Source organism: Lissotriton helveticus, chromosome 3_1 (genome assembly GCF_964261635.1).
Source record: "Lissotriton helveticus chromosome 3_1, aLisHel1.1, whole genome shotgun sequence".
NCBI lineage: Eukaryota > Metazoa > Chordata > Amphibia > Caudata > Salamandridae > Lissotriton > Lissotriton helveticus.
Window position 1 is genome coordinate 1540383293 of NC_136061.1, and position 15520 is coordinate 1540398812.

The 15520-nt window shown below is 46.3% G+C and overlaps 1 protein-coding gene across 2 annotated transcripts in view; it reads right to left on the bottom strand.

Moving 5' to 3' along the window:
• KMT2A (lysine methyltransferase 2A) overlaps positions 1-15520 on the bottom strand; it is a 1541152-nt gene that overhangs the window by 1346197 nt on the left and 179435 nt on the right. For both annotated transcript variants that reach the window (XM_078682247.1, XM_078682245.1), the window contains exon 3: positions 1859-4515. In XM_078682247.1, coding sequence (XP_078538373.1) covers positions 1859-4515 — 2657 coding nt within the window. The remainder of the gene's footprint in view (positions 1-1858; positions 4516-15520) is intronic.

A 15520-nucleotide genomic window follows, 5' to 3' on the forward strand; every position in this document is an offset into this window, starting at 1 on the left:
ATTGTAAGTACACCCACAGAACACTATTTTCTTAATAGGATCTCGCATTTATATGAGACCTTCTATAAATATTCCCTTCATCAGCTCCAGACAGAGTAGAACCATATTCGGAATTAATATAATTTTTTTGTCACAGATCAAAGTTACTATTTTTATATATAGACATAGCTATTTGAATGTAATTGTGGTACTGTCTTGCATGCAATGTATTATGGGTAGGGCGGATTTACCATGCAGGGTGCAGTACTATATGTGGCCAAAAGAGGTCCCATGTGACCTCTTTTGGCCACATATGGTTCTGCACCCTGCAATATGGCTTGGTAAAATAAGCATTTGCAATGCAATAGGTCTTGGTTTTACGCAAATCTGAGCTATTGGCATTGTAAATAACAATGCCTTTTATTTATGTTTTGGTTTTTAAAACATATACAATGCCAATAGCTTAAACTTGTGTAAATACAAGACCTATTGCATTGCAAATGCTTGTTTAAAGAGTGGTAGGCCCTAGACAGTCTCAAATTTCAAACTCTTGACATTTATTCAGAGGTTAGGCAGATTCTTCTTCCCAAGAACGACCCGACCAAAAAAAGAAGAATCAAGAGAAACAGTCACAGCTCATCTGCCTTTTTACATGGTAACCTCACCAGAGGCATACGTATTGCTTTCTAGAAAACTAGGCCTCAACAGTTTTAGACCAATCTACTGCCTTAAATGCAGTTGGATGGTCACTGCTCAAATGAAAGCAGCAGCTGTATGTTTTGTCAGCATCTCACGCGTACAATGCACTTTTTGTCCTTCTGTACTTTTTACAACAACCTTACGTCTACATAGCTCAAAGTTTTTCTTTCAGCATGTTAGAATGGCTAACTTTAGTGACAAAGTAATGTCGTAATTGTGCACAGTAAAAGAGGCTCATGAAACTGAATTGAATCCCGTCTTGACTCATTTTCATGCATTTTTTTAAATAAAAAAAAAGTGTTTTAACTGGTACTTGTACAATGTGCCGTTTATACTATAGTATCACATTGTCTTTCGGTAGCCCAGTGTATAAGACCATCACCATCAAAGACTTAATGCTGACAGGAGGTGGATGGCCCCAAGCGTCGAAGGTTGAGGAAGCTCTCATCTTGGAAACCTTATGTCCAACAGTCACATGGTTGTGTGAAGCAGATAACCGTTTCATCCACTTGGACTGATATTACATTACAAGCAAGCTCATGATAACAAATCTCTATTCACTGCTGACAGAAAGAGGAAAAAGCACTCTAATCTTCCCTGAACTGTTCAACTTGTGAGCACCTTAGTAGCATGTTTTGCACCATGATAGCATTCCGACATTAGCTTTTATATTACATGGAAGCCTGTCATTTCCTGCATAAAAATCTGTCTCAAAATTCCTTATTACAGGCTACTTGTGATGTTACTAGTAATAAAGAAAATAAGTTGTTGCTCAACTGCAATAAGTTATTACAGTTGAGTTGTGGGGTCATAATGCCTACTTCCAAAGCCAGCACACAAGGTGAAAGGCAGATCAAAGCAGCAGAAACTGGCTTTCATTTTTACTTTCTTTCAGAGGAATAAATTACCCACTGCCTAACATTTTAAGACTTGCAAGTCATCTCAGTTCCATAACTTTATAAATTAACTTGACCTTCTGCCTTGTTAATCTATATGGTCACAGAACTCCTCAGTGACTGCAATGTACAGCAGGTGGTACTCTACCCCATATATAATGGGCAAGTAACAGTAGCTACCCCATATATAATGGGCAAGTAACAGTTGAGCAATATACTGCACTCTTAGCAGGAGAAAGAGATGGGAAGGTGCACAGGGATTCAGTACATGGCTGATAAAATACCTGAGCTTTGGGCTGTTCAGGATACCTCAAAGACTTGCTCTTTTCGATCTTACACAGCTGCGCTTTGGCCTTCTTCAAAAGGCTGGCCACTCGCTTATCAGTCAAAGGAAGCTTATCTACTTGAGCCAACATGGAATTTATGGAAGGCTTGACGTTCCCAACAGTATATGAGGTGGGACTGGAGAGACAGGGAGTGTTCTCTATGACAGGGGGTGCAGGAGAGTGTTCTTCTGGATTCTTGTCTAACGAACTTCGGCCTTTCTTGGGAAGTTTGCTTTTAGTGCCAGCTCCATCACTGATGGTTGTTGCTGGGGACATGTCCTCAGTCATCATGTCTGCAGCTGTTGCCTTCTTTCTGCCTGCTGCCTTTTTGATGGAGGAGAACACTTGGCCATCATAGGTGCTGAGCCTTTCTTTGGACACTCTGTTGATGGAAAGGTGACCAGTGTTACCCTGCCCTTCTGAGCCCTTCTTTTGCTTCTCTTTGCAGGACTCACGCTTGTTCTCCTTTTCCTTTGAGCGTTCCTTTTCTCTGCTCCTTTTCTCTAAGCCCTTAGCCGCCTCTTTTTCCTTGGAGGGCTCTATTGGTAGACTCTGCTGCCTGTGCCTCCCACGCTCAGGCTGGGGACCAGACGGGAACCAAGGGAAAAGCGGAGCAGAGCTTTTGGGGAAGTGTTCAACCGGAGCGCTAGTCTGTTTTCTCAGTCGTGGACTCTTTTCAGTAGGTTCTCCAGATGGCAAAAGGGGAGAGGAAGAAAATGTGAAAGTAGAGTTTAAGGCACTGGTGGTCAGAGAGCTAACGGAAATGCTAGATAATGAAGAAGTGATAGGCGACTGAGGGGCAAGAGAAGACAGCTCAGAATTACTAAACCTTCGGCTTCTTGTCCGCATGGAGTGTGAAGGAGATCTGGGCTCGGACCTTATTGGACTGAAGACCCTCCTGTTCCTTCTCCTTGAAGAAAGCCCTGAAGCAGATGCACCTGAGCGACCAACAGCAGAAGGAAGGGTTACAGATTCAAAAATTCTGGAGTGGGCTTCACTTGGAGTGAACCTTGGTGCTCGGAGCAGTGGACTTCTTTTGTGCACATCATATCTCTGTCCACCATGGAGAGCAGAAAATAAACGCCCGTGCCCAGCTGCACCATGGGGGGAGAAACCCGAGGCTGAGGTCAAGCCAACATCCTCTGCGGTCAGTGGTGGCGGCCTGAAATTATCAAATATTGGTTTGCGAATAAGTCCTTCTTTGGCATACTTTGCAGAGGAGAAACACTGCAAATCCGATCGAGAGCGCTTCAATGACGTCCATTTGAATGTAGGTTCCCGTAGAATGGATCTACGCTTCTCGTGCATGGGCAGAGTCGAAGACAGGAAGGAAGAGGTTAGTGGCATAGTTGGAGGCATTAGCCAAGGAGTGTGTTCCGAGAGACTGGAAGGGTGATGAAGACCAGGGGTAGGAGTCAGCAAGGGTGGAGGAGGGGATGAGGAAGCTTGCTTCTGTGAAACAGCCTGTACAGATGCCACCCTTTTAGCTGTGCGCAAACCAAAAGATCTCTCAGAAATGGCAAGCCTTCTGCTTCTGCGGTCCTGACTCTCAGTTTCTGGAGATGGTGGGCAGGGCATGGGCAGGTGCATGTCAGGAGTTTCGGTTCGCTCATCTGAGAGAGCCTGCATCTCTTCTGACGCCTGAGAATCCGTTGATGTATCAACACTCGGGCTGCTGGACCTAGATTCATCAGAGGACATCTGAGAGGAATGCTGGGACAGCGCACTGGACTTTTCGCTAGAGCCACAGGAGGCAGTGCTGAAACGGCTGTTCGGCGTCGACTCAAGTCGTGATATTTTTACTGGCGGATCATAGTCCTCATCTTCAATGAACCTCTTGGGAGTCTTGATAATCCGGGAGGAGATGGCACTAACCACAGGCATGATAAACTGACGGATGTGCTTGAGCTGTGTCCTCCCCTTCCGACCTTGTAGCTTTGCTGCTTCCTTCTCTATTTTCTTTTGGGCTCCCTTCTTTGCCCGTTGCAGGAGCTGTTTTGCTATGGTGGCATCTGTTCTTTTAGTGGAGGGGATAACCCTGACTGGTTTTACCCGACGTGGACTCTGTCTAAATGCCCCTTTTGACTCCCTAACAAGGGACAATGCCATCTCCTTCTCTTTGCGAGCCCGCTGGGTTTTCTCCAGAGGGCTAACAGCCTGCTCGGCAGGGGCATCTCTCAATCGCGTGGAAGACGGCGGTCGCCCCCGTCGGCGAACAATGGGGACTACCCCTTTCCTTCCAATATGAAGCTTATTAGTCTTGAATTTGGACTTCAGGGGTGACAGTTTCCCAGTACGTAGCTTCCTGATTTTGGCAGCATGCTGAAATGCAGTGGAAGGAATGTGCTTAATTTTTTTAAAGTTCTCCCTATCTTTCTTCATGAGCCCAGGCAGCTCCTTCTTTTGGGCCAATTTAAATTTGACATTATGCAGGATTGGCGGTCGCCCACGTCGTTTTTCTCCAAGTTTTGTTTCAGTTTTCTTCGTTCTCTCCACAGATTTGGTTTCCGTTTTGCTCGGAGGTGGGAACGTGACGGGAGATTTGGAGTGGACAGCGGAACTTTGAACTGCGCAGGCTCGCGGTCTCCCACGGGGCTTACGTGGACTGGGCGGAACTGCAAAAAGAATAAAAAAAAAAAAGAAGCCATTAACCAGATGACCATTTTTCATGGGTTCTCTCATAACAGTGCACAGAACTGAAAAATGTATGGCAATACTAAGCGCAAATAGGGCCCACTTGCGAGTACCCTGCTTGAGTGTCCCGTCTCAGACTAACTGAAATGTTGAGTACATGCACTCAAGTGAAAACCAAAACTCTAACCAGTCAGGAATCCTTCACTGTAACCATAGTCTTAACTACTGGGATACTGTGCCTTTAATTATAACTCAGGTCAAATCATAAAAACAACAACTCGGACACCTGGGATTCTAAACCAAGCTCTAAAAAAAGTAGATAAAAGCCATGAATCCAGGACCCTAACCGCAGCTCTAACAATAAGGCTAACATTTAGAGTACATGGGCTGCTGGAACTAACAACCAAACTTTAACGACATGCATAAGTGAGGACTGCTTAGGCTCTACTCCGAGCTCCAGCAATGTAGGTCACAGCCAAGACTAATTCCAAACTCTTATAGAGCAGGGTTAATAGGTAGACCTTTTTTTGTGGCTTTAATCCTACACCCACCAGTGGGACGGAAAACCTTTCTGTGGACTATAATGCAAACTAACAAACTATTTATATAGAGGTTTAGCTCTAATCTTATGGCAGTCAGAATCAAAAGCTGGTATTTGTAGTTTGGTCATCAAAACACAAAAAAGAACCCTTGTGTCTAAAGTGCAGTGTTAGCCTAGCTGGAAAAACACACCTACCTAGGAGAGTTCCTTCTTTATGACGGTCTCCCTCATCCACCAAATGTGGCATGCTTCATAATTGAGGAACCTCCTCATATCATGATACCTAGTCATGATACAGGCTACAACTCCCTCATTGAGAGGGAGGAGCTCAGGGATGTTTTTTGTACTAAGAGAGGTATATACTAAATAGCCAACTGTGGAGCCTGGGGTAGTAAGGGCAGCAGAGCGAGTGAAAAAAGTGATTAAAACTAACTACAGGGTTTGCTTCAAGGCGTTTATTAGGGCGACCCTAAGCTAGGATCAAAAAGTGTCACAGAGAGACCTCTGTGACACACAAGCGGGTTTAATCATGATACAAGGAGGTTCCCAAATGATGAAACATGCCACCTACCTCGCCAAGGTAGGTGTGTTTTTCCAGCTAGACTAAAACTGCTCTACTGTAGACCCAAAGGTCCATATTTGTATTTTGATATATGAAGTAGGGGAGACAACTCTTGCAGGGCGCTAAACCTCCTCCTTCCCTTCTTTGTGAATCAATTTGTAGCTCGCTGCCACTGCTGACATAGCCAGTATTGTGCACACCACAGTCAGTAGTGTGCACACCAAAAAAGATAACCCAGCATATCACAGTAATGCCTGCTGTGCTTCTAATATATTCTAAAATAACAGTGCTGCCTATCATCCTACTACATCCAGAACTAGTGGAGTCATCTAAAGTGCTTATAATGTACCCTTAACAAGCATCACTACTTCTAATATGCCCAGCACCATCTGTTGTGTGTCAAATATATCCTGAATTGGAAGCACTGCTTGGTGTACACCGAATATATATGTTGAATAGCCATCACCCAAATAGTTGATTTTCCTTATTCTCTGCTATCTATATCCACACACCTATGTCTTCATAGGCTCTTCTCCTGATTTAACCATCTTCCGAAGTAATCCCTACTGTTTCACGGAGGGCTGTAGCCCAAACCACTGTCTCCGTTAAGCAATGTGCGGAGGGGGGCTGTGATAAAGCATGCCACCTCAGGGTGGGTGAGGCTTTCATCCTTAAGATTTATTAGACTGGTTAGAGGAACACAACATTGCTATTGCCCCAGTCCTGTATATCCCTTTGTGACTACAGACCACTAGAAGCTTTTGTGAAGAAAACATGTTACTTACCTGTAACTTTAGTTCTCCATTATTGGAAACTTTCAAAGATTCACATGCTTGAACCAGTCACCGTCGTCCAGATGGGAGTCCTGGGTATATATAAAAATAGTAGTACAAACCACTACAAATCAGAAAATAGGCCTAGGCCTATTCTGGTTTTGTAACATATCCACCTCTTTTTGTAAAAGAGACCAAATAAAATCAACAACCAATCAGATTAGCCTCACCCTGTAGAACCTTCCTGAGAGAACATCAGACCCTCAGATTTTTGTAAACGTAGTGCCACAGTATAACCATAAAATGCAGAAGGTCGAGCTTTCCCAGGGGAGGAGGGTGGGTCACATGTGAATCTATGAAAGAACAAAAGTTATTTACCTGTAAACTGTGGTTCTCCAGTATTGGTGTCTTTCATAGATTCACATGCTTGAATATTACCCGTCGTCGGAGTGGGAGTCCCACGGTACATAAAATAGTAGTACAAAAATCACATATATAAAAATATATGTTATAGTAATAATAATAATAATAAAATAAAATTTAATAATAATAATAGAATGCTTGAAAGTACCATAGAACAGTATTAACACATAAGGAAGCATTGAGGGAGAATCACTTTACTGGCATATCCATGCCTTTATGATAGTCCAAATTCCAGCCAATCAGGCTGTCGCACCCTCTAGAACCTTCTCAGAAGCTCAGGACACTCAGATTTTCGTAGCACAAGAGTGACAAAAGAGTGGATGAGGAGAAGAGAGCCTCTGAGGGGACGAAGGGTGGGTCGCATGTGAATCTATGAAAGACACCAATACTGGAGAACCACAGTTTACAGGTAAGTAACTTTTGTTCTTCTCCAGTATTGGGGTGTCTTTCATAGATTCACATGCTTGAATAGAATAGCAAGCAATAGCCAATATATCCATAAAAGGTTACAACCGTAATGCATGAACATATCGCATATTTAAACAAACACTATTAATGGTACACTGATGCGAAAATGCAAAAACCTTTTATGGCAGGAGGAGGGAAGCAACAGAAGCTCACCTTACTTGAAAAAATTCAGAAGCACCGCTTGATCCACAGCAGTGTCTGCGCTGTCAATTACCTCCAGACTGTGCCTTGTGAAACATACGTCTGCTGGACCACGTTGCCACTCAGTAGATCTGATGGAGAGGCACTCAAGCGAATAGGGCAGTGGAGTATGAAAACTGCCCTTGTCGAGTGGGCCTCACCGGAGTAGTTAAGGGCTTGCCCATCTTTGTATGACAAAAAGAGATAGCTGAGGTCAACCCATGGGGCAATGGTTTGTTTGGTCACTGGATGCACTAAACACATACACAAGAAAGGTGGTCTAGCTTGCGAAGGCAGCTGTCCGTTGTATGTAGAATTTAAAACATCGTTCGACAATCTAAAGAATGTAGAGTGCGCTCAGCTGAAGACTGAGGGTGTGGAAAGAAAGTTTCATGGGATGACTGGTTCATAAAGGTGAAAGTCAGATAGAACCTGTGGTATAAATAAAGGATTGATGCGCAGCACCAGAGAGTCACTTGGAAGTTGAAGTTAAATATATTTGATGATAAAAGCTTGAATAGGACTCACATGTCGAGAAGACGTGAGAGCGAGTAGGAGGGAAACTTTCCCTGTTAGAAATGTTGAATCCGAAAATGGATTGGTTCAAAAGAAGCTTAGAGAAGCTGGGCTAATACGACTTTGAGGCGCCGAGAGGCAGGGAACGCCCAATGGGCGGACACATCCTGTAGAGGCCCTAAAAGAACTTGCGAATAATCCGGGAGGAATAGAGAGACCTGAATCCATAATGGTGAAAACGAGAAGTGCAGCCAGTACTTTTCAAGACAAAATGAGAAAAGGAGAAAAACAGGTAGGGTTTGCGCTGGTGTAGCGTGCACAGAAGTGATGCAGACAGACTCACACCAGATACCAAAGCGTTTACATTTTAGTTTATATTTCTAAGTAGTGGAGGGGCTCTTGCGTTCGCGAGAAACCTCCCTTCAGTCTGCGGCAATGCACAAAAGAGCAAATTCAGATTGCACAGGTTGAAACCACAAGCTGGAGGCCTGAGGAATGCGGATGGTGAATCCGTCCGTACTGTACTGTCAGAAGGTGCGGCAGAGGGCGAAGCGCGATAGGTTTGCAGCAAGGTAGTAGGAGGAGACCCATGCACCACGGTCGGCGAGGCCGTCTGAGCACAAAGAGTGGGATGTGACATGGTTAGAACCTCATTTTTCGCTGGAGACGAGGCACAAACAGAATCGGCGGAAAAGCAAATGCAAATACTGTTGACGAGTTCATCGAATGCAGTTCCGCGCGATCTTTTGTGGGGAAGGCATATTGCATAGTATAGGCATTTGCGGTTGAGAGGCGTTGCTAACAGATCCAGGGCTGGTTGTCCCCCCAGGCATAAGATGTGGTCCAGGGTCCGTTGGTGGAGATCCCACCCGTGGTTGTCCTAGGCGGATCCGATGAGGGAGTCCGTCATGAAGTTCGAGACCCTTGGAACTTGTGTATTGCAGAAATATCAATGCGATGGAGAATGGCCTATTCACAAATGTGTTGTGCTTGTTTGGGCGACAGTGATCGCGTACCTCCTTGCTTGTTGAGATAGTGTACAGTGATAGTATTGTCTGTACACGCTAACACTGATTCCTCTCGCACTAGGAAGCGGAAGGCTTTCAGAGCCAGGAAACTGGATAACAGCTCCAAGCGGTTAGTGTGCGACGTGCGTTGGAAAGGCATCCATTGGGCATTGATGGAAAAAACCCTGAAGGTGCGCTCCCTAACCTTCCAGAGAGGCATCTTTGGTAAGGGTGAGCGGTGGAGCGTTCGAGGAGGGAGCGGCCTGCTGCGACACTGAGTGTGGGCCAACCAGCCCAGCGGTGTTCTCATTCGAAAGTTAAATTAGATGTCGTTGAATGAGCCAGATAGCTGTCGCCACTGCTTGGCTAGCTCCTCTAGCATTTTCTGATGTGTAATCTGCAGGTGGGAACCAACTGGATGCAGGTGGAGGCCGTGGCCAGGAATGACTTTGAGGATCTACTGAAACGGACCTTTTTTGTACGTAGAAGAACCACCATGTGGGAGATGCAGGCCTGTCGTTCGTGTGAGACAAACACCTTTGCTAGGCTTGTATTGATTGATGCTCCGAGAAATGTTCATATCGGAGCTAGGACTAGTTGGGATTTGTCATGATTTTTTGAAAAATAGGTTTTGAAACAGTAACTGGGTGTGCTGGACTGCCTGTTGATAAGAGCGAGCCCTTATAATACAGTCGTCTAAGTAATGATACATTTGTATGCCTTGCAGACGTAGACAGGCTGCCACTGGTGCCAGGATCCACGTAAAGACACGTGGAGCGGACCGAAGTCCAAAGGTAGGACCTTGAATTGAAAAGGTTTGTACCTATTGTAAAGTGTAGCCACTTCCTGTGCTGTGGAAAGATTGGCACATGAAAAAAGACATCCTGGAAGACGAGTGTAATTATAAAGTCGTTCTGGTAGTAGTACTTCAGGACCTTCTGGAGGTACAACATTTGAAAGGTTTGCGCAAAGATCAAAAATCAGGCGCCTCCTTCCTGATTTGCTTGTTGATGAGGAACTGAGAGTAAACCCTAACTCTGTTGTTGGAGATTCGTAACCACTCCAACGGTTCCTGTGTTAAACAATATAGACACTTGTGCAAACGACTCCCGTAAATGAAGAGGTAGAGGTCCCCCTTTGAAGGTGTAGCAAGAGGGAATTTGCCAAATTCTAGAGCGTGTCCTTTCGACACAACTATTAAAACCCCCAAGAGACAAATGGCATCGTTGACCAAATGGAATAAAAGAGAGAAAATTCCACCGTCAGCCTTTTTGGGATGGATTACGGGTGGGTTTTAAGGCAAGTCGTTGTTTCCTGGAAGAATTACCTCCTGTATACGAGTTGGAGCCGAATAATGCAGTCGGTTCTGATTGTAGGAGTGATACTGGGTGGAGCTCCTTGGAAATGGAGCTCTTTGGAAATGAGGATGTGGAGCTGCAACCTAGGGCACCACAACAGGGCTGCTTTCTGTACTGGAGAGAACCGAAGGCGCGGGTAGTGTCTGCAGTGTCTGCTCAACATGTTGGCCAAAGAGGGATTACAAATAAGAGGTACATCCATTATTTTAGTCTGAACTTCTGGGCGGAAAAACCCGAGCGTTCTGCCAACCTTGTCAATGCAATACTGCCGCTGCTGCGAGCTGTCTAAAAACTCAGAGACGCAATGTGCACTGAACAGTTTATTGTTTCTGATGCACTCCTCCTATTCTTCCGCAGGATCCTTGAAGCGTCAGCAGAGGAGGATTTGGGAATAAGGGCTACCTGCGCCAACATGCCAGACTACCCCAGGCAGCGGTACCTGCCCAAAATGGCTAAAGAGTTGCCTGCTGAAACTGTGGTTGCAGCCATTGTCAGGTAGTAGTTGAGAGACAAGACAAGCAGGTGAATTGTCTGGCGTTTTAAATATTGTGTTCGAGGCGTGAAAGAACCGCCAGGGCAGATCTTGGGCTCAGGAAGAGCCAAAGACCTCTTGTCAAATAAAAGGTATCAGAGGAACTGAACGAACTTGTGTCCGTAGTTAATTGTAAAATCAAAGTGAAAAACGGTCTGCTTCTTTACTCGTGACGAGGGGAAGATAAAAGTGAGCTACCGTTCTCTCCATGAGGAGGTCTGATCCTCCACTATCCACCGGAGGGTAATGTAATGGAGATTCAGGTGTAAGAGAGGGTATAATTTCACCATGGAACAGGACATGGCAGCCTCGTCAGAAAAACATAATTCTGGTCTTAAGGAACCAAAGGCTGAGAGTCTGGCAAAGTTTTTTGCCAGTCCAAGAAATTATGGCGTTGAGTAAGGAGCCATCACGCCATCACATCGATGTAGCGGAAAAGCAGTGTACGACTAATAAATAGTCTACAATAGCACGGTGCATATAGCCAACTGGCAACTAGGTTAACCATCGACGAATCCAACCGTAGACTGGGTCAACCGTCGATGAGGCCAACCGAAAACAAGGCCATCTGCGTCAACACAGCAAACTGGTGACAACGCCAACCCTCGACAAAGCCAACCGACGACGAAGCTTTCCGTCGTCGACAAAGTCCATTGTTGGACAAAGTTGATTAAGTAATTGCTGAATTGTAACGTCTACGGAGCTGACCGTCGACGAGCCCACCATCGACGCAGCTCTGTCGTCAACGAAGCCAATCGTGGACGAAGCCAATGATCGACGAAGTTTACTGTTGACGAAGTACACCGTCGACGAAGTTTACCGTCGACGAGCTACCGCCGACAAGCCCACTGTCGACGAAGCTGACTGTCGCCAATAGGCCAACCGTCGACAAGGACAACCGTCGACGGGCCAACCGTCGACGAGCCCTACCGTCGACGAGCCTCATCGTCGACGAGCCTTACCGTCGACGAGGCTGATTTCATTGTCGTCGATGGAGCCACCGTCTACGACGAAGCCACTGTCTACGACGAGGTCACCGTCGACGGGCCAACCGTCTACGAGCCTTATCGTCGACGAGGCATATTTCACTGTCGTCGATGGAGCCACCGTCTACGAGGCCACCACCAAGGCCACCGTCGACGACACGACAAGGCCACCGTCGACGACGAGGCCACCGTCGACGAGAGGGCAGTGTCCTCACTGTCGAAGGAGCCACCGTCGACGACGAGGCCGTCGACGACGGAAACTTAGAAGTAGAAAATGGCCTTTAGACTCGTCGACATACTCAACGTCGCCGAAGTGACGGCGGAGTCTTTCATCGTCGACGGGCATGTCGACGAGCCCGTCAACGGACTGGCACCTTTTTAAGTGTAAAGGTGGCAGTAAGAGTCTGAAAACGCCAGAGACCAGGTCCCGTAGGGGTGGAGGCCAGCAGACTCCGTGGGGGAACAATATCCAGAGGATCCTACTTGATCCTTGGAAGCCAAGAGAAAGGAATCTCAGTTCCACACCCACGCTTAGAGAGGACTTAGCATGCCCAGAACAAACACTCACCATGTCAGAGACAGGGGTGACAAAGTCTACAACTCCTGTAGCCACAGAAGGAGACGAGCCTCTCCGCTCTCAAAGGTCCTTTGAGAAAAGGGTTCCACAGAACCTGCGACTCCTCACCTGAAGTTCAGAAAAAAGACAGGACTATCGAGAGGGTCCTTAGAAAAAGGTTGAAGCTTTCCACAGGCGAAGCAGAGTTGAAAATAAAGACTTCTTTGAAGAAAAGTAAAAATAATAGCTTTTCCTGCCAAGACGAAGCATTACTGTCACCTTTACATCACCTTTTCTCTTATGTACGCGTCTTTATCGAGACACTAGCAACCTCAGAAATTGGGAATACTGACACCACCTACTCAAATATCTATACCTGTGTCATATCTACTAGGTTCCAATAGAATTCTTTTAGCCTTGAAAAAGTCAAGGTACACATATGTACTGACAAAACACGTGTTGGGTGTTTCCTTTGAAGATAACACAAAAAAAAATGTTTTCCATGAATAAAATCAAGAAAGGATTCAAAAATGAACTTTGTTGTTGTTCCTCTGTCTCTTTAAATCAAGACCACGAATCAATATGACGCTTTGTTGTTATTGTTTTTCTATTAAATAAGACTGATTATCTATGCTTATGATTAATATGTCATAATTATTGTCACCTGGAATAGGACTGTGCACACTTGACCCATTCGATTGTTTATCAAGGAGGATAGCATTAAGACCATTTCCTCCTGATAACCTCCATGATAGTCTTGAGGAGGATCATACTCCTGCTGGTCATCATACCCTTCTGGCACTTAACATGTAGTTCAGACGGGCTATGTGCATAGCCATACGGGCCTTCTTCCGAATCTTCATCCTCTAGAAGGTGGGTAGGCAGAAGAGGAGTCACTTTGCTTGGTGAAGTGATCTCTGGAGTAATGTCCTGTTTTCTGATGGTTACAGCAGAAATTGAATCCGTCGTCGGCGAGGTCATCATGGATGTAGATGTTGTCATAGACGGTCCCGTCGACGATACTATAGTCATGACCGTTGACGTTGAGGCAGTCATCGGCGACGACGTTGAAACCACTGCCGTCGAAATCCTCATCAAAGCCTTCAACAACACGGTCGACGACATCTTCGCCATGACTGATGATGCCGCATCAGACTTCACCACCGTCGACGATGAAGATAAGGAGACTCTCGACGACAATCCCGTCATCTGAGATTTAACAGAGCTTGACGTCCTCACTGCAGTCTCCCCAGTCGAAAGTCCTTCCCTCTGCTTTACACCTCGAGATTTGCCTGGACTTTGCTTGTCAAACCCAAGAGAGGTCTTTTTAGAGGCTTTCCCAGGACGGTCTTCAGAAGAAGGGTCTGATCTCCCCCTTTTCTGTGATCTTCTAGAAGACACAGCTGATGACCCATCACTGTCGTCGCTGGAAACAGGCTCCCTCCTGGATTTCAACTTCTGGAGCCAGATCAGGAGATGACCCTCACGGTCCCTCAAGGTTTTGGAGGAGAAAGTACGGCAGACCTTGCAATCCTTGGGCTTATGACCTGGATACAGGCAATAGATTATTATTATGGAATTTTATAAAGCGCATGGTTACGCGCCCCGGCGTGTCCCCGCGCTGATAGCGACGTATGAGGTAAGCAGATCAAGAGGTTACAGCAGAGCTAAGCGGAAGAGGTAGGTTTTTAGGGCTCTGCGGAACTTGGCCTCAGAAGGTTCGAGGCAAAGCTCCATCGGAAGCAAATTCCAGTTCTTGGCTGCAAGGAGCCTGAAAGATCTACCCCCATGCGAGCTTTACGGATTTTGGGGACAGCAGCCAGACCGGAGCCAGAGGATCTAAGCATCCGCTCTGGTCTGTAGGGGGTAATGAGGCTATTTAGGGGGGCGGGTGCCCTGCCTCCAATGATGCGATGACACATGCATAGTGCTTTGAAGGTAATCCTTTCTTTGATCGGAAGCCAGTGAAGGGACTTCAAAGCAGCTTTAGAGGACGTTCTCCTAGGAAGCCTCAGCACCAGCCAGGCTGTGGCATTTTGAAGTACCTGGAGACGGTTGAGGCTTCTGGCTGTTATACCCAGATATAGAAGGTTAGCGTAATCGAGTCTAGATGTGACCAGGGCATGCACAAGAGTCTGCCTGGCACCAATAGGAAGTAGGTCCAGGACCTTACGTAAGCTCTTGAGTATAACGAAGCACATTCCGACCACCCGATTAACCTGGGGAGCAAATGACAGGTCGGAGTCAAATAATACCCCGAGATTTTTGGCCTGTTGGCAAGGAACTGGAGTAGAGCCCAGGCAGTCACCATGCCGAGGACCACACAGTCGGACCACCTCCCACCACGAGCACTTCAGTTTTGGACCCATTCAGCTTCAGGCAGTTGTTAGACATCCAGGAAACAAGCTCCTGCATGCAAGCACTGAAGCTGGATGCCGCGACTTCAGGTGCCCGTGACAGTGAGATGACCAGCTGTGTGTCATCGGCATATGACACTAGTTGGATGCCATGACTTGCCACAATGATGGCTACAGGGGACGCGTATAGATTGAACAGGGTAGGGCTCAGGGCAGAGCCCTGAGGGACCCCTTGATCGAGATTGAACACACGAGAGTAGTGTTCTCCCTGTCTGACCTGAAAGACCCATCAGTCAGAAAAGATTGGATCCATCTCAGCGCTGCCCCATTTACTCCTCCTTTGTTAAGACACTGTAGCAAGGTGAAATGTGCTAGTGTCAAAGGCAGCGCTTAGGTCAAGTAAAATGAGAGCCATAGTATGCCCCTCATCTACCCCTTGCCTGTTGGTCTCAGTGGCCATGAGCAGCGCGGACTCAGTCGAGTGGCGTGAACGAAAGCCAAACTGAGTAGGATGGAGAAGGTTGGCTTTCTCCACAAATGCCATAAGTTGAAGGTTTGCCACCTTTTCTGCCACTTTGGCCAGGTAGGGGAGGAGGGAGATGGGACGGAGATTGTCCAACCTGTCCCAACTAAGATTCGTTTTTTTTTTAAGCGGGAGTACTATCGCTTGCTTCCACCTTTTGGGTACGGTGCCGGACCTAAAGGACAGATCCAGAACATCCCTGAT